At 35.4% G+C, this 20169-nt stretch overlaps 1 protein-coding gene across 2 annotated transcripts in view; it reads left to right on the plus strand.

Moving 5' to 3' along the window:
• NUDCD1 (NudC domain containing 1) overlaps window positions 1-20169 on the plus strand; it is a 60448-nt gene that overhangs the window by 894 nt on the left and 39385 nt on the right. For both annotated transcript variants that reach the window (XM_032858465.1, XM_032858466.1), the window contains exon 2: window positions 11616-11770. In XM_032858465.1, coding sequence (XP_032714356.1) covers window positions 11616-11770 — 155 coding nt within the window. The remainder of the gene's footprint in view (window positions 1-11615; window positions 11771-20169) is intronic.

The following is a 20169-nucleotide window of genomic DNA, read 5'->3' on the forward strand; positions in this document are numbered from 1 at the left end:
TAACTTTCTACTGGTTCAGTGCATGTTGCGAGTGGATCACACATTGAGAAATACTGATCTAGAATTAAGGAATTTTATCGAATAAGTGTTTATTAATTGATACATCAATAGAGAGCCTGTTTTAGGAAACATCTATTGAGAGAGGCTTTTTATGTTACAGGGTGATATTATCAAGATGAGTGTGATACAGTCTGTAAGATAAGAGTGCATTTGGCTACTTTGGAAGAAAAATATAAACATAGTTACAAATCAGTGCGATAAGGCAGTGATTGGGTTATGTACGGAACATGATGGTAGTGCTTAAGCATCTTTCCAAACCAGCAGGGGGATCTGGGAAGGCTTCCTGGAGGAGGTGATATCTAAGTTGAGTTTTGAAGGAGAAGTAAGAGTTTACTGTGTTAAGATAAAATGAGCTTAGCTTTTCTTTCATTCCCTTCTTTTCCTTCTTCCACCCCATGTCAGTAATTGATACGACTATGTTCAGTTTGTGCATTAAAAAGCCACCCAAACTCAGTGGCTCAAAAGAGAGAGCAGTTACTGTTGCTCACAAGTCTACAAGTCAGGTAGGTGTTTCTTCTAGTAGTGGCTTGGACTCATTCCGGCATCTTTGTTCACTTATCGATCTGCTTGGTGGCTCTGCTCATCTTGGCTGGACTTCTTCATGTTTGGGGGGTTCTCTGGCTATAGACTGCTCGAAGATTATTTCAGATGGTCTTTGCTTAACTCTTCTCTGTGTGGTCTCTCATTTTTAGCAGTTTAGCCCAGGCTTACTCCAAGAGAAAAGTAACAGTGCACAGGCACTTTTTCAAGATACTGGCGTGGAGTAAGTTTGCTGTTGTCCCATTGGTCCAAACAAGCCATATAAACAAGCCTTCAGGTCAGTGTAGCAAGCTCATAGGAAAGGGCATAGATCCAGGGAGGCATAAAAAATTGGGCCTATTGTTCTAGTCTATATGTAGTTGCTTATGTTGGAATCGTGGAGTATTTCTTCTTTTCGTCTCTCTCTTCAGTCTGTCAGCAATATAGTCAGCTCAAGATTTGACTTCTTGGCTCTACCGTTCCCCGAATCACAGTTATCTCTTACCTAAACTATAGTAGTTTATTGACTAGCTTTCGTGCCATTCCATTTTCCTTCCTTCCATTCTCTGTAAAGTAGTATAATCATAATTTTTAATTTTACATTTGATATCCTCTTCCCTCCACTAGACTGTGAGCTCCATGAAGACAGTAATGTTTTCTTTTGTTCACTGCTCTGTCCCTAGTGCTTAGCATTGTAGGTGCTCAATAAATCAAGTGAGTGAAGAAAAGGAGTTGTTACTGAGGTCATCCCATTCCTGAGAAAGCGTGAGCAGTGGGAGAGAGTAAGTAGGTATTGTGTAGGACCTGCTGCAGTCCTGTATAGCTGCAGCCAAAAATCTCCTGGGGAGGTAGAGACCACTTAGAAAAATAGGTGAGGGCACTGTTTGCCTTGTGGACTTTATCCACACCTAACCCTCTGGTGTGGATAAGTCAGCGTTTCCCAGACGTTTTCTTGGGCCCTTAAAATGAAAAATAAAGCTCAGCTGTCAAAGATTTGCCAACTTTTTAATTTGGTAAGTGGAGATGTTTGTTTGTTTGTTTGTTTCAATTTTATATTTAAATTCTAGTTAGCTAACATATAGTGTAATACTGGTTTCAGGAGCAGAATTCAGTGATTCTTCAGTTACATGTAACACCAAGTGCTCATCACAAGTGTCCTCCCTCCTTAATGTCCATCACCCATTTTAGCCCATGCCCCACCCACCACCCCTCCAGCAACCCTCAGTTTGTTCTTTATAGTTAGGAGTCTCTTATGGTTTGCCTCCCTCTTTTTTCCCTCCCTTCTCCTATGTTCATCTGTTTTGTTTTCTAAATTCCACATTTGAGTGAAATCATATGGTATTTGTCTTGCTATGACTGACTTGTTTCTCTTGGCTTGATAAACCAGCTCCTAAGTGGAGATATTTCTTAAAAACCGATGTCCTCACCCATTCTTTCATAAGCAAAAGGATATTTTAACATCAAAAAAGCAGGAAGCAAACTCTCCCAATACCTCTAAATTGAATACATTAACTTTATTAACAACTCACTAAGTTGTCTTATTCTCTCCTCTTTTCACCATTGTTGGTTTTGGAGTCTGTGTTTGGGATGCACAGTTGGAGGTGATGAGGTGCCATTTAGGGTTTTAGGTGCAGAGAAGAAATAAATTGAGAGATTGAATGGTTTAATCTTACGTTTTGTGGAGGTTGAATTTGGAAGATTGGAGGAATAGAGACGGGGAGACCAGTTTGGAGGTTTTTGCAATAGTTCATGTTGAGGGGCTTGCATTAAGAATTGTCACCTGAGGAGGATGATGGAGATTTATTTCTTTTAAAAACTGTCATTTCCAGAGACAGTGAGGTATGACTGAGGAGTTCCTCTTAGCAATTTGATTTCTTTTATGCATTAATTCAGCAAAATGTTAATGGATGGTGTGTGAAGTAGTGCATTTAGGATGTGAGGATGAAGATGTGTTCTGGTTTCAAAGAGATCAAAATACTAGTCTATTTTTATCCTCTTGTTTTAAATAATGTTAGTAAATTGTTCTGAAGTTCCCTTTGCTACATAAACAATAACTGTCAATTTGTGTATTCCAAAGAATTAAGCAAAAACCCCTTTTTCATAAAACTGTGATTGCCCTTTGAACCAGCAATTCCAATTCTGGACATTTAACTTATACAGGTCTTCCTTCACTTAGAATGGGGTTATGTCCAGACAAACCTGTCTTAAATTGAAAAATGCATTTAATACATCTAATCTACCTAACATCATAGCTTAGCCTAGCCTACTTAAGTGTGCTCAGAACACTTGCAAAATCATCTAACACGAAGTCTAGCTTATAATACAGTGTTGAGTCTCATGGAATTTGTTGAATACAAAGTAAAAAACAGAATTGTTGTATGGGTACAGAATGGTTTTAAGTGAATGGTTTGTTTACCTTCATGACCAGTCATGTGCCTGACTGGTAGCTGTACCTTGCTGCCATGGCCCAGCATCACCAGTAATATCCTACTGCATGATCATTAGCTTGGGAAAAAATCAAAATTCAAAAGTGCAGTTTCTACTGAGTATGTATTGCTTTTGCATCATTGCAAAGTCAAAAAAATCCCAAGTTGAACTAATTTAAGTTGGGGATTGTCAACATATTTTTTTCCCTATACTCTTCACTATGTAAATGTCTTTGTATATGTTTTCCCCCTGTATTTTACCTAGCTAACTCATACTCCATTTGTTCATCTTGGTTTACATGTTACTTACTTATAGATTCCTTTCTTGACTACCTAGTTAGAATCTATACTACAGAATCTGTACAAATTAGAATCTGTAGTTTGCTTTACTAATGTACCTGGTCATAAACTTTATCATACTTTGTAGCATTTGGTTTCTGTTTTCTCTTTTACGACTGTTGGTTTTGTTGTGGACGGTTCCAATGTCCATCTTTCAGTGCTTTACTTCTAGGCCTGGAGCATGCCTGGTGAATAATAGATGATTTTATATCACACATGCACATTAAATAGGTTTATTGGGATAATTGACAATAAACTGCACGTATTTAAGTGTACAGGTTGGCAGACTTTGACATAAATACACAATCATTGAAGTCCTCACTATAACCAAGATACTAAATTTAGCTCTCATCCTCAAAACTTCCTCTGGCCTTTGTAAGTAGCCCTCTGTTCCTCTACATACCCACTTCAATCCCTAAGCAACTACTGCTCTGCTTTCTGTCATGACAGATTAGCTTGCATTCTCTAGAGTTTTATACACATGGAATTATACAGTACGTACTCTTTTTTGTCTTCCTTTTACTCAGCATAATTACTTTTAGTTCGTGCTTGTGTGGGAGAAGGATATTGAAATCTCTTTCATTGTGGATTTTTCTCTTTTTCCTTGCAGTTCTGTCATTTTTGCTTCATATATTTTAAAGCTCTGTTATGGAGGCGCCTGGGCAGCTCAGTAAGTTAAGCCTACCTGAGTCAGTCAGGCTCAGGTCATGATCCCAGAGTTCTGGGATCTAGCCCCACAGCAGGATCTAGCCCTGCTCAGCAGAGAGCCTGCTTCTCCCCTGCCCGTCATCCCACTTGTTCTCACACTGTTTCTCTCTCTCAAATACATAAATAAAATCCTAAAAAAAAAAAAAAAAGCTGTTATGTTGCATAAACACTAATATTTTGCCCTCTTAATAAATTGACACCTTTATCATTAAAAAATAACCTTTATTCTGGTGATATTCTTTGCTCTGAAACCTATCTGATATTAAAATAGTCACTCAGGCTTTCTTTTGCTAAGTGTTATCATAGTGTGTGTATTTATTTATTTCCATCTTTTAAGTTTTGACCTGTTTGTGTTTTAGTATTTAACATGTATTTCTTATTGGCAGAAATAGTTGAGTCTTGCTTTTTTATTCAACCTGACAATCTCTGTCTTTTAATTAGACTGTTTACATTTGATGTGATTATTGATTTTGTTAGTTTGGGTCTTTCATCCTGCGCTCGGTATTCTGTTTGTCCTATCTAGTATTTGGGAAAACTAAATTTTCCCTTTTTTAAAAAATATTTTTAAAAATTTTCCATTTTCATTTTTTTTATGTTCTTTTGGATTATCTTTTTTTTTAAATTTTATTTATTTTACAGAGAGAGAGCGATCACAAGTAGGTAGAGTAGCAGGCAGAGAGAGAGGGGGAAACAGGCTCCCCACTGAGCAGAGAGCCAGATGCGGGGCTTGATCCCAGGACCCTGAAATCATGACCTGAGCTGAAGGCAGAGGCTTAACACACTGAGCCACCCAGGTGCCCCTGGATTGAGTATTTTCTTATGAAATCATTTTTATCACATTTGTTGGTTTATTAGCTATAACCCTTTGTTATTTTACTAGTTCCTTTAGGGTTAAGGGTATGGATCTTTAACTTATTACATGATACATTGAAATAATGTTACACTACTTAACTTATAATATAAGACCCTATAATAGTATACTTCTGTTTCTTTCTGGCCTTTATGCTATTATATTTATGTTTTCAAAAGACATTTTTGGCATGTGTAGGATTCTAGGTTGATACCTTTTTTGTTTTCAATACATTTGATCCTTGAATAATATGGGTTTAAAATATGCAGGTCCACTTATACTTGGATTTTTTTTTTAATAAATATGATACAGACCATAAATGTGTTTTCTCTTCCTTATGATTACTTATTAGCACTTTTTTCTAGCTTATTTTATTGTAAGAACACAGTGTATAATATATATACAGAATATGTGTTGTGTTATTGGTGAGATTTCTGGTTTATGGAGAGTTAAAAGATACAGGTAGATTTTTTAATGTCTACCAGTCAGTGCTCCTAAACCTTGTGTCATTCTAAGGTCAGCTATATTTTAAAGATGTTGCCTCACTGTCTTCTTGCTTTTATTGTTTCTGATGGAAATCTGCTTTTTCCGGTCTTCATCCTTTTATACATGACATCTCTTTTTTCTCGTTTACATTGGTTTTGAGCAGTTTGATTATGTTGTGCCTTGGTATGGTTTTCTTCATGAGTCTTGTGCTTTGAGTTTTGTTGGTCTGTCTAGATCCGTGGGTTTATAGTTTTCCAGTTTGGAAAGTGTTCAGCCATTATTTCTTTCATTTATGTTTTTGTTTTTGTTTTTTTAGGAATCCAGTTTTCCATTTTTAGATTGCTGGAAATTGATCCCAGCTCATCAGTGCTCTTGATTTGTGTGTGTTTTTCTGTTCTTTTTTCCCCCCGTGTTTTATTTTGGATAATTTCTATTTTCATGCCTTTTACCTTCACTAATCTTTTCTTTTGCAATGTCTTACCTGTTATTAATCCCATTACTTGTACTTTTCATCATAGATATTATAGTTTTCATCTTTTTACGTTTTTCGTGTCTATTGTTTTGAGCATATGGAATGCACCTTAATAACTGTCAGTGTTCTGTTCTGCTAATTGTATCTTCTCTATCAGTTATGTTGAGCTGTTGATTGATTATTCTCTTCATTATGGGTTTTGGTTTTTTCCCCTCTGTATGCGTAGTAATATTTGACTGATGCTAGAAGTCGTGAATTTTACGTTTTTGGCCAGGATAGATTTGAATTCTTAAAACTTTGTCCACTTTATTCTGGGATGCAGTTGAGTTACTGGAAACAGATTAATTTCATTTAGTGTTTTATGATATGTTAGGCTGGTCTGGAGCAGTGTTCAGTTTAGGGTTAATATTCCTCACTACTGAGACAAAAGTTTTCTGTGTGCTTTACCCATTATCCCATGAATTAGGTGTTTTCTCCATTCTAACTATTGGGAACAGTCAAAATTCCCAACCTTGTGTGAGTGCCAAACACTTCCCTCTTAATCTAGAAGTAGGAGGGAATGGAATAATAAACAATTGTGTGAGAATTAACCTTGGACAGGAGAAGAGAAACAGAGAAATCCAAACTTCTTTTTCTTCTTATGTATAATACAGCAAATACTTTACATGGTTTAAGGTTAAGCTTATCAATAATTTTATAGGACAAGTATTATTAATTTCCATTACAGATGTGGAGATAGGGTAGAAAGGCTAGTTACAATAAAACTACTTGACAGTGGCAAACCTGACTCCAAACTCATGCTTTTTCTGATCTAAGTGGTCTCTGGACTCTTTTCTTCAGGGGAGGGAGAGTAAAAGCTGGTGAAGGTTTAGCCTGTAGTCAGAGTAAAGGGAAGAAGAGCTATGTAACCATTGGATTTATGTAGTGTTTACTGTAAAATTCATATCTGCTCTTAGGGTAGAAAATATGGGGAAGAGAGGTAGATGACTATGTTAATTTGTGCAGAAGCATTGTATAAAATAGGTTAGTGGAAGCAGTGCTCCGAATTCTAGTCCTGTTATGTTCGGTAAATCTTACTTCAGAGCTCATAGCATGGACTTGTGCAGTAGTTACACCTTATCCGGTTTCAGTTTCACTGTCTGCAGTTTCAGTTACCCATGTCAGCTGCCATGCAGAAGCAGGTGATCCTCCTCCTGGCGTATTGTCAGAAGATTGGTAGTAGTCTAACATCACAGTGCCCACGTCATTCCCCTCACTTCATCTCATCACATAGTCATTTCGTTATCTCTCATTATCACTAGAAGAAGGGTAAGTACAGCATTTGAGAGAGAAAGACCACATTTGTGTAACTTTATGACAGGATATTACTGTAATTGTTCTATTTTATTATTAGTTACTGTTAATTTCTTACTAGGCCTAATTTCTAAATTAAACTTTATTATTGGTAAGTGTGTATGTATAAGAAAAAAAGTATATATAGGGCTAGCACTATCTGTGGTTTCAGGCATCCTCTGGGGATCTTAGGACATATCCCTTGCAGATAAGGGAGATGGGGCTGTACCCTTTTTTTACATCTTTTTACACAAATAGAGAACTCAGTAACTGAGTGAAAAGACTTATTATTAGAAGATAAATTGTCTAAGAAGTGGCCTTTGTAAGTTAATGTCTTAATGTTCTTTGTTTCTATCCCTACTTTTTTTAAACTATGAACTCTGCTTATATAGGTATTAGAACGGATCATATTTAATTGGCATTGAAAGAGTTGAATATTGGCAATTTCATGTGGTTCAACATAACAGTATATTTTGAAAGGACAGAAGCAGTAATTGTAACCATTACTAACACCATTACAAGGATCATATCTGTTTTATATTAACCAGTGCATGCCCATTGCCAAGCATAGTACATGTAGTAGACATTCAGTAAATAATTTGTGAATGAGAAGCTATAGGTTTTTCAAGTTTCATACATGTTTTATGAGAAATCTAGGTGAAAATGAAGGGAGATTCTTTTTAAAAGACTAGTAGAGAAAGGTGGTTTTTTTTTTAAAGATTTTATTTATTGATAGAGGGATATTATGGACAGCAAGAGAAGGAATACAAGCAGGGGGAGTGGGAGAGGGAGAAGCAGGCTTTCCGCTGAGCAGGGGTCCTGATGTGGGGCTTGATCCCAGGACCTGGGATCATGACCTGAGCCGAAGGCAGATGCTTAACGACTGAGCCAGCCAGGTGCCCCAAGAAAGATTTTTGTTTAGCAAAGCTCTTTTATTTCCAATGCAAGATAATATTAAATAATAAAATATTTACTACTCTGGCCTCTTAACCCTCTGTTAAAGAGTTTCCCCTTCTTCCACCGCTTCCAAGATCCCAGCAGAAATTTGAGACTCCTTTTTCTCTGCCTCCTTTCTTAGGACGCTCTATGGAAGAGCAACTCTGCTAGTGATTAAATTCATTACCCTGTGGACACTGCTTTTTCCTTTCAGTTGTTCTGCCTCTCCTTTTTTATAAACTCATGATGGTTAACATGAAAAATGCAATGATAACTTTTACTTTCTCATTTGAGGCCAAAGACACAGCTTTTTCTATACACTAACAAGCTTTTACAAATTATTAAGTATGTAATATACCCTATGCTCATTTCCGTGTCCTAATAACTTAGTAAATTATCTTGTCCAAACACAACAACAGAAAACAGACTATATTATGGTCACCTAATAATGATTTTCTAGAACCTTATGTTCACAGATGAGATATTGTAATAAGGCAGAGGGCTAAGAAGTCTCTGGCTTGTTTGGGATTGCTCAGGGTCTTTGGCACAAATATGAAGAAAATGTATTTTCATATCTTCCTCTAATATTATTACTTTGGGTCATTATGTTACCATGCATACGTCTTGCAGTATTGCGTTTCATCCACACTGTGGTGCTAGAAAACCAAGAATTGATTGTTTCCCTCCTTATCAGTGGAATATGTATTTCTAAGTGTTCCTTATAAAATACTTTCTTGAATTATAAATAGCAGCTACCTCAACCTTCATCAGATCCATGATAAAGTTATGATTTTACCCCCGAGATACCTCCAGACTTCAGTGAGTCATCCTTTACCAAGATGACTGCAATAGCTTTCTAATGTGTTAACCATAAAAATAAAACAGCCAAGTTATCTTATCAACAGTGGAGTGACTTGGGGATATCAAAGAATTGCAATTCGGGACATACAAACCATAGGAAAACCTTAGGCAAGCCCAGCAAACAAAGGAGAGGAATGTTATTTTATGGAGAAGAATGAGGAAGTTGGGAGGGGTTGTTTGGAATGAAAGTCAACTGAAGAGCAGGAGTACAGGGTAATGTTGATTTCTCATTAAATGACTTGCAGGAGTAGTGCCATTTCTTGTAGGAGATGCACGCAGTGTACATCTTCTCCCTGTTGGAGTCTGTAACTGGTGATTCTCTCCTATTGGATATTCTTCTGTTGGGGTCTGTAATTAACAGTACTTCCTGTAAATGATGTTGGATAGTAGGGTTCCCCCTGCTAGCATCTCCACTGTATTTTTAGTGAGCTTTCCTTTTATTAATATTTACACTGGCTTTTACCTTGCTTTGCTTCAGTCTGCTTTACATACTGTAGTTGTAAGTAATCTTTTATAAATTCAAATCTGAACTTTACTCTCCTGCTTAGAAACTTAAATCAAATACATTAACTTTATTTCTGAAGACAGGGCCTTTCATGATCCAGCTCCTGCCCAGTTCTCTAGCTTTGTTTGTCTGAAGCCTTTTCTTGTACAGATCTCCGTGGTGCTATGTATTTCAGCCAGTTTGGCCTTCTTTTGGTTCTTTGAACACAAGTTTTTCCTCCTACTTTGCCTGCTTTTCCTTCTGCCTCTGTGTGTGTGTGTGTGTGTGTGTGTGTGTGTGTGTGTAGATATATTCCTTCATGAGCTAACTTTGTCCTTACTAGCTTGATCCTTACTAGCTTGGCTTAAATTTCTGAAATCTTTCATCAGTTCCCCTACTCCACAGACCAGTGCCCAGTGTTATTTGTTCTCATGGTACCTGGTAATTTTTCTTCTCACCATTTATTACAGTTTCATTATATATTTACTTTTGTGATTATTTGACTAATGTTCATTTCCTCACTCAATCATAAGTGGTAAGAAGATAGATTCTGTGCTTTTTGCTCATCATTGTATCAATGGTGCCTATTAAAATATTGCCAAATAAATCAGTGAATGAATATAAGTCAGCCAGGGCTCAAGGCAGGTAATAGAAGTAGGAACCGATAAACAGTATGGAAAAAAAAAATTGGAATACAGTAAGTTGAATTTTCTGTTGTTTTTATTTTTAAATTTTTTATTTACAGTAACTTGAGTTTTGTATTAAGGTAAGGTATTGGCCCAGCATAGTTTCCTTAAATATTTCCCGTCAGCGGAAATTAATTCTAAGTCATGGGCAGCCTGAGCTATAAGGGTTCCTTTCTGCGGATAAGGGAAGAAAGAGAGGAAGCAGAGAGCACGTTTAATAGATTAAAATTAAGGAAGTAGGTGTGCCTGAGTGTCTCAGTCAGTTAAGCGTCTGCCTTCAGCTCAGGTCATGATCCCAGGGTCTTGGGATCAAGCCCTAATTGTGCTCGCTGCTCAGCAGGGAGCCAGCTTCTAGCTCTGCCTGCTGTTCTCCCTACTTCTGCATGCACTCACGGGTTCTCTTGCTCCCTCTCTGCCAAATAAATAAATACTTTAAAAAAAAATTATGGAAGTAGCTAAGAAAGTAGATCTTAAAAGTTCTCGTCATAAAAAATATGTGAGGTGATGGATGTGTTCAGTAACTTACTGTGGTAATCATTTCACAATATGTTCATATATCAAGTCATTATGTTCTACAACCTTAAACTTATACAATGTTATATGCCAGCTACATCACAATATAAGTGGAAAAAGGGAAAAATAAAATTATGGAAATCACTAATACCCTAGTGGAAAACCGTGTTCTTTAACTAGGAAACCTTGTTTCTAGACTATTTTGTTGTGTATCCTTAGGAAAGATGTGAGAAAACATTGGAGAAATCACCATTTGTGCTTACCTTTGTTTCCATAATTGTATAATGAAATAATAAAAAATTCTCTTTATTTCTTAATGTGTGTTAAGAAAGGAAAGAGATATAATAGAGGTAAAAGCGTTTTTTTAAATTAACACATAATATTATTTGCTTCAGGGGTACACGTCTGTGACTCATCAGTCACAGCACTTACCATAGCACATACCCTTCCCAGGGTCCATAGCCCAGTCACCCTATCCCTCCCCCCACCCTCCAGCAGCCCTCAGTTTGTTTCCTGAGATTAAAAGTCTCTTAGGTTTTTATCTTTTCCCCGGTCCCATGTTGTTTTGAGCTAAAAGCATTTTAAAAACTGTAAAAATTCTCTCTAAAATAGATGTAATATTTGCCCAAAAGACAGGAGATCTTAAATTTTAGAATTCTCTGCTTTTTAATTCATAATTGCAAGGAAGAGGTGCCTAAAAGAATAGGTAATGGCATGAAAAGCCCTGTCTCTCTTATAGCTACTGTCAGGGATGGTTCAGTTTTACTTACTGTTTATCCTCTATGCAGAGTGCCTAGAAATTGTTTTAGAATGAATAATATAGTGAATTTGTCCCAAAGGCCTTTGCAATTAGCATTCTGTGATTTCCTCACCTTGTAAGCATCCTGCAGAAAGAAATAATCTTGAGACAAAATCTGTGATGTTTATTTTTCTCATATTTCAGCTGTGGCAGAAGTAAAACTTCGAGATGATCAATATACACTGGAACACATGCATGCTTTTGGAATGTATAATTACCTACACTGTGATTCATGGTATCAGGACAGCGTCTACTACATTGATAACCTTGGAAGAGTTATGAATTTAACAGTAATGCTGGTAAGAAAAATATCTATAATGGGATTTTCCAATAAATCTGATTCTTAATTTTCATTGAGAGAACTGAGGTATACATATTTTTGATATATAGAATGATTCCTATCATTAATTTATATAAAACTCTATTCTGTTTAATTCAGTTTTAATTGTTGTCTTTGTTCCTGTTAGACTTAAGTATTCCACTCCACTCCCAGCAATGAGCAACTACTCTGATGGGTTTTATAGATCAATATTGATATAACTGTTCATGTCTGTTTTTTCTAAGATGAAGTGTTAGCCCTGACTATGACAATGGATTTGTCTATTTTTCCTTTAGTTCTTGCTTTTTGTATTTTTAATTGTGTTAATTGGGGTACAGACATTTTGTCTGCTATGGATTTATCCTTTTAGCATTATGAAATGCCCCTCCATCTCTAGACTCTGGGAATGATTTTTGTCTTGAAATCTCCTGGTATTAATGCAGTCATGCTGGCTTTTTTTTGTTGTTGTTGTTAGTAATATACATCTTTTTCTACCCTTTTTCTTTCAGTTTATCAGTATTGTTGTTTTGAGCCTGATGCCTTAGACTGCTCAGCCATCCTGACATGACAGTGTTGTTATTATTAAAGTATGTCTCTTGTAAAGAGCATGTAGTTGGGTCTTGTTTTGTATCTAGCATGACAATCTGTCCTTTAATTGAAGGGCTTGGTACATTTATGTTTAATGTAATTACTGATATCGTTGGGTTTATGTTACTATTTTGCTGTCTTTTCAGTTTGTCCCATCTGTCCTTTTTTTCTTTATCTCTGTTCCTTCTTGTTTTTGGATTAAGCAAATTTTCTTAAAATTCCATTTAATTTTCTCTTTTGGCTTTTATCTAAACCCTTCTATATTATTATTTTAATGGATAATATAGATTTTATAGTATTCATCCTTAACTTATCATAGTCTTCCTCTAATTAATATTTTACTATAAAAATGTTACAATAACATATTTCCTTTTACTTCTCTTATACCCTTCAAGCTATTTTTGTCCTATATTTTACTTCATGTTGTAAATTCCACAATAGATTGTTAGTGTATTTGCTTTAAATGGTCAGAATAATAATAGCTTCCTGAGTATTCCCGGCTTCTTCTAGCACAGTTCTACATTGCATCTTCAGAAGCATCAGTCTGATTTTTTTTTAAGATTCTACATATAAATGAAATCATATGGTATTTGTCTTTCTCTGACTTATTTCACTTAGCCTGAAGCCTCAAGGTGCATCCATGTTGTTGCAGTTGCAGGATTTCATTCCTTTTTATGGCTAAATAAAATTTTATAAAATGCATTTTCTTTATCCATTCATATACTGATAGACATAGGTGTTTTTTGTTTGTTTTAATATTTTGGCTATTGTAAATAATACTTCAGTGAACATAGGGGTACATAAATCTTTTCAAGTTAGTGTTTTTATTTTCTTTGGATAAATACACGAAAGAGGAATGACTGGGTCATATGGCAGTTAGACTTAAGTCCCATCTCATCTAGTAAGCTTTCCCTGACATCCTCCCTCTGTGCCTCTGGGAATATCCAAACCATTGGCCCTCACATTTGTGTGTACTTTGAATTCCTTCTAGGCCAAGGGTTGGCAGACCTTTCCTGCACAGGGCCAGATTATTAGTATTTTTGGGTTTGTAGTCTAGACAGTCTTATGTCACGACTGGTCGGTTTTGCTGTTGTGGTATGAAAACAGCATTAGAGGGCACCTGGGTGGCTCACTTGGTTAAGTGACTGCCTTCAGGTCAGGTCATGATCCCGGAGTCGCAGGATCAAGTCCCATATCAGGCTCCCGCCTCCATAGGGGTCTGTTTCTTCCTCTGACCTTCTCCCCTCTCATGCTCTCTCCCCCTCTCTCTCAAATAAATAAATAAAATCTTCAAAAAAAAAAAAAAAAAAAAAACAGAAAACAGCATTAGACATTATGTAAATGAGTGAGTGTGACTGCATTCCAATAAAACTTCATTTTTAAAAATGACATTGTCCAGATTTAGGTCATTGGGTATAGTTTGCCAACCCTTGGTCTAGGCCCTGGGTTTTTCTTATATTTCTATAATCCTGCCATCCCACAGAAGGAGTGGTCAGTATCAGTATGTTTATTGAAATAATAACAGCTGTTTAAAGCTTGTTCTTATCCTTTGGAGTTGGCTTTGCATTCTTTTTCGCATTCTCTCTCTTTTTAGATTTATTTATTTGATAGCAAGCATGTGTGTATGAAGAGGGTCAGAGGGAGAAGGAATCCTCAAGCAGACTCCTGCTGAGCAGAGAGCCCTAAATGGGGCCTGATCCCAGGACCCTGAGATCATGACCTCAGCAGAAATCAAGAGCCGGTCTCTTGACCAGCTGAGCTAGCCAGGCTTTTCTTTCTTGATAAGATTTTTCTCTTATTATTTCATCTTCAGGCTCAGGTGTGAGTCTTTGGTTTGGCGAGATAGATAATTTTAGTGAATAAGTATTTACTTTTCTTCAGATGTTTATTAAATGCTCTTATGTGCTTTAGGTGCTTTGTGGCCACATAGACAAATAAATTGATAACATGTAACATTGGAAGGAGGGATAAGATATAAACATAGTATGGGGGAGGAAATGATAAATGTTGAAAGATGAAGTGTTCAGAGAAGTTTCAGAAGAGATGTCACCTTAACAGAATTTTGAAAGATCAGTTAGTTTGCTGTGCAGATTGAGGCAGCTATGTCTGCGCTGGACTTAAGAGGCACATTCAGCAAAATTCCACAGGCGTGTGTGCACCACAGGTACTCTAGCTTGATTTGCTAAAACACGGAGTATGCATGGAAGGACCTAAACAGTAAGCAGGCTATGGTTGGAGAGAGGGATGGCAAGGTGGGCATAGGCCAGGTCTTAAAGGGAGGGAGGAACAGTCATGTTATTCTGTGTTAAGCGAAGAGAAATGTTAAAAAGAAAGATTGATTCTTGATTCATTTTAGTACTAACTGTGCTTGGCCCGGAGACGGGTGTGGGGAGGCTCACAGTTTTGGGCCAGCAGCTTGGTTTTATCAGTTCACTCGTTAGTAATCATGATTTGGAATACTATAACCAATTTAAATCATTGATTGGAAATGTGGAAGGAAAGTTTAATGACAACATTTGAAATACTATAAGCAATGTGGACTGGTCAATACAGTTTTCTATTAGAAAGTTTTCACAGGAAATCAAATATAATTTTATTAAGATAACTTATTTGATATAGAATAAGGGCAAAGACTAGTGTTTTTGATCCCTATTTCTGACCTATTCTCTGACTTCTAGGGACATCTTAGAATAACAAGTTATAGTTTCTTATTTAGTTTAGTCTATTTACCTATGGGCTCACTAAAGACATAATATACACGTACATTCTATATGCACTGCCTGTTTGGATAGTGTGTACATACAAGCAGAATGCCCTATATGCATACATGTGCAGTATATTATCTTTATGACTATACATATCCAGTTTTTAGATTCTGTAATATTTTGTTTGGGAAGACAAATCTAAAATCTGGAAATTCTCTAATACTGACTTATAGAGCCAAAGTCATAGTCTAATTTATACTATTCACTTGACCTTCAAAATATTTAGTGAATATTTACTATGTTACACATTGTCATAGGCACTGGGAATGCTACAGCATACAAAATAAAGTTTCTTCTAATTTATTAATTCACAGCAGAATATGAATGACAGTTGACCCTTGAACAATACTGGGAATCTGAGCACTAAACCCCTCCCCGCTCATTGCACAATCAAAAATTTGCAGTAGAAAAGTACAACTTTTGATTCCCAAAACTTAATAGCTTACTGTTGACCAGAATAACTTACTGATAACATAAAGTTAATTAACACATATTTTTTATATGTATAATATATTTGTATTTATTTTTATAAATTAATACTGTTCATTATGTTTTTGGTGATATCTGTCAGATTTTCATTAATGTTTTACTCACTTCCTTGAAGGAATTGGAGACCTTTCTGGAATTGGAACAGTTTAGGACTAGAATGACCCTTTCCTTATATGTTAAATAAAGATCCTGTTTGAACCCATTTTATTATATATTCTTTTGTTGTTTTCAGTGATAAGTCTTCTAATTACTTATCCAGCTGATTCTTTGGTAATTGGTTTAGTTAAACAGTTTCTTCGGTAATTTTATAATATACTTTTTTGCTAGGGAAATTATTCATTTCTTCTTATTCTTTTCAAATTTGTTCCTGTATATTTGCATGTTTTATGCTCTTAAGATTATCTCCTCTCTCTTTTTCTTTTCTCTATATTTTCTCCTTTTCCTTAATCAAACTTTAGAAGGGTATTATTATTATTATTTTGTTTTTAAAGAACCATGTCTGGGGTTATTTTATTTATTTATTTATTTATTTATTTATTTATTTTGAAAGATTTTATTTATTTATTTGACAGAGAACACAAGTAGGCAGAGAGGCAGGCAGAGAGGGAAAGAGGAGGAAGCAAGCTCACTGCTGAGCAGAGAGCCCGATGCGGGGCTCGATACTAGGACCCTGAGATGATGACCTGAGCTGAAGGCAGAGGCTTTAACCCACTGAGCCACCCAGGCACCCCTATTTTATTTATTTATTTATTTATTTAATTTGTTTTGCTTAATTCAGTTTTTGCCTTTGGTTTTCAAACTGTATTGCACATCAGAATCACTTGGAGTAATTGATAAAAACTAATTTCAGATTATGGTTCTTGAAGATTTGGATTCAGTATGTGAGGGTTGGTCGTGGTCTGGGAATCTGCATTTTATCAAGGACTGCATATGATTTTGCTTGTGGTCCAGTGACCAAGTTTTGAGAAACTCTGCCCCTGCAGTGCAGAAGAATACTATACTTATTTCTGTTTTTCTGATTAGCAACATAGGAAACTGACCTGCTGTTTGAACTTCTGTGTTGGGGGCAGGTAGAGAGTGTGTTAGCCACTGGTTACACATTGGCTTTTGTTTTAAAGCAGAAAAGTTGTTCTAATATTGCCATTTTATTGTCTCATTTTTCCCCCTGAGTCAAAGGCACACATGCACATATCTCAGAGAGGTTCTTTTGCTGTGGCTCATTTACAAATACTCCCACCCTATTAAAAGCATATTAAATACTATTGTGGGCAAAGAGAAGGCAGTAGGGCCAAGAAAGGAAATCCACACATTGTCAGACCTTGAGATTTCTGTCAGGAGCCAGCAGATGGCAGCAGTTCAACACACAGGTTTATAGAGGCATTTTATGAAGTCAGTTTATTTTGTCAGTTTATAATTCTTAATTTTAAAGAAATGTCATTTGAGAGGAAGTGCTTTTTAGGAAGCGGAAAATGCCTTAGGAAAGCAAAAAAAAAGTTTTTAAAATTTAATTCTTATTTTGTCATTTATTAGGGTATTAGGGCTTCTTTTAAAGTAATATGTTTTGTTTCTTAATATTTAAGGAATTCTGTTATAACATTTTTCCATTTATCTGAAAACTAGTTTGTTTCTCTTAAAGAAGTGTGTCATCTCATGGTGCCTCAAGTTGCACTTAAAAATGAGAGGAGAGTTACTGGATTCTGTGTGAAGCCCACATTTGTGAGGCTGTGTCTTGGAGTGAGTAACACACTGTAACTGCTTGTTAGTCTAGCTGACTTGCATGCCAGTATCTCCAAACTAGCATCTCTAGACCTGAATCTGACCTTATTTTCTATAGTTGCATTTATTAATATGGAGCCAGTTATTTACCTGGTTAAAGAAAAAAATAAAGGAGGAGTAAGTTATTTGAACTGTTATGTATTTAATGAATTATTGAAAGTTTTATATTATATAGACACATTACTCAAATTCCACTTAATAAAACATCATTTCTTAAAGCTTTAGCAAAAAAAAAGAGAAAGGAAAAAGGAAGTTTTCTTTTCTTTCAAAAAAACTTAATAGTTTTTAGTGATGAAAGTCTTTTTCCAGAAAAAGATCACTTCCTTTTAAAAGGGCAAAATTTTACATGTCAGTATGTAATAACACTAGTAAATGGCATCCTTACCTAATTTTTCTTGACCATTTTCATTTGAACTTGGGTAGTGCTTTCTATAAACATTAATGTATTAGAAAAATACCTTGTCAGTTCAAACCTTGTCTTCTTACAGATGTGGCAAGAGTCCCTCAAACTCCCATTTAGAGGTAGTTTTCATAAATATAGTTCATATATTGTTTGCCGTGTCACTTACATAAAATATATTGACATTATAATTTTAGTACTACATTTTGTTGACCCAGGAATTTAATTAAAAATTTTATATAGTATGTTTGCCTGAAGAAAAATTGAATATGGTAGGTGCATTCACAGTGCTGTTCTTACTATTTTTGCAGGGAGTATTCTAGAAATTGCAATGAGATCTGAGGTATCATTTGTTTAGAAAAACTTGGGCAGTAGTTTCTTCTCAAGAAAATGTGGAATACAGAAGAGACCATCAACTTCTGGAGTGGGGTCAAGTCAGGATTTGAATCTTAGCCCTGCCATTTTCTTAACAATGGAGTTCTAGACAAATGATTTAAGTTTTTTGAACAGAGCTCTTTATCTCTCAAAGTGTGCATAATGATTTCAACTTCATAGGATTTTGTAATTGTTAAATGAGATGGTAAAAAATCAAAGCACTTATTTCTACGGTGCTTGTACATTGTAGTTATTCAGTAAATGTTCCATTCATCACTGCAGTTTTAATTCTTTTGCAATTCAGCTGTGAAATGTTACTGCAGAATTATTTTCAGCAGCTTTGAACAGTTACATTAACCTCTTATTTTGTCTGGAAGAAGAAAATGATTGGGTGGGACAAAGACATAGATGCCAAAATCATAAAGCATTATTATGAGGACATTTTGTAAAATGGTCAGTAGAGGTTATTCAGAAATAATTTAATATTCTAAGATATACAGAAGAAAGTATTTTATTGCATACAGTCCATTTAAAATTAAATGTACCCTTTGAGAATTAGATTTCAAAAATTAGGAACATTCAGGTCGCTTTCACTTAAACTATCATTTAACTTAAATAAGAGAGACACTGTTTTCTTTTGTATTTTAATTTAATTTTTAGTTTTACATGTATATACTTGAGTATCTTAATCATTCTATTGGATATCAAAATCGTTTATCTAATAATTAGACTTCCAGCCATCTCAGTTATGTGTGACCTTGTATTTAAAAGAAAGTAGCTTAAAAACACATTCATAATTGTATTTGAAATGAACCATAGTGATTTAACAAGTTTATTAAGCCCTGCATTTGTTGTAACAAGTGGTTCACTAGATTAGAATCAACGAAGGGCATGTAGTGGGGGAGACCACTGGAAACTTTTTGGAACAACTGTTTTGAGGAAGAAGTCCCATTTATTTTATCCTATTAATATCTTTTTAACTATTTATATTACACATAAATTGCTCAGTGTAAAGAAAAAAAAAGCAATATATTTGAAGCAAAAATGGAAAGCTTCCCCTTACTTTCAGTGTTCCCTACTGCCATTTACACTACTATCTTTTTTCCATTCTGGTGGTAAACACTGTTAACATACCAGCATGTGTCTGTGTATACCTTACTCTGCTGTCATATCACAACAGTTTGTTGTTTAGTATATATGGATTCATACTGTATGTATTTTGGATCTTTTTTTTTTTCAGTTATTATTTTGAAGATCTTCTTATGTAAGTGTTATAAATCCACTTCCATATATTTAACAGTTATTTGGTATTCCAAAGGATGGATATTTAACAATTAATCATCCTTCACCATTGCTCTCCAGACAAAGATGCTGGGTACCCATGTATAGTTGAACAAGTTGGATTTATTAATTTTACAATAGAGGAGAGTCTGCACCATGGGGAACCAAGTGTTTAGTAAGAGGATGTTAGAAAGGTCTTATTATAGGATTGGGCTTGTATTAGGTGATTTTTTTTTTCTGGTTAATTTTTTTTAACCATAGTTTTCCTATATATGTCTTTACCCATTTAAACATTTTTTGGATAGTCATGTATTTCTTGTTGAGTTGCTAAGGTTCTTTATATGCTGTAAATACTGGTCCTATGTTATTTTTGTGGCAAATATTTTTCTCCCTGTCTCATACATGTCTTTTATTTTTCACAGGAAGACTTTCTCTACCCTGAAATTAAAATGTGATTAATCTTCTAACCAAGTTATCTTACTTTTTCTTTAAAACATTTAGATTATTAATCTATCTGGAATGTGGAAGTTTTGTGTGTGCTGTGAGGGAAAGAACAATTTTTTCCCCATCTCTAGTATCCCAGTAGCATTTGTTGACCACTCCCATTTATTTCTCACTAATTGGAAATACCTCATCATGTTCTGAACACCTACATAGACATCAGCCTACAATAAAATATCTCTTAATTGACCTCTATTTAATTGA

Source organism: Lontra canadensis, unplaced genomic scaffold (assembly GCF_010015895.1).
Source record: "Lontra canadensis isolate GAN:19392208 unplaced genomic scaffold, GSC_riverotter_1.0 scaffold15, whole genome shotgun sequence".
Classification (NCBI taxonomy): domain Eukaryota; kingdom Metazoa; phylum Chordata; class Mammalia; order Carnivora; family Mustelidae; genus Lontra; species Lontra canadensis.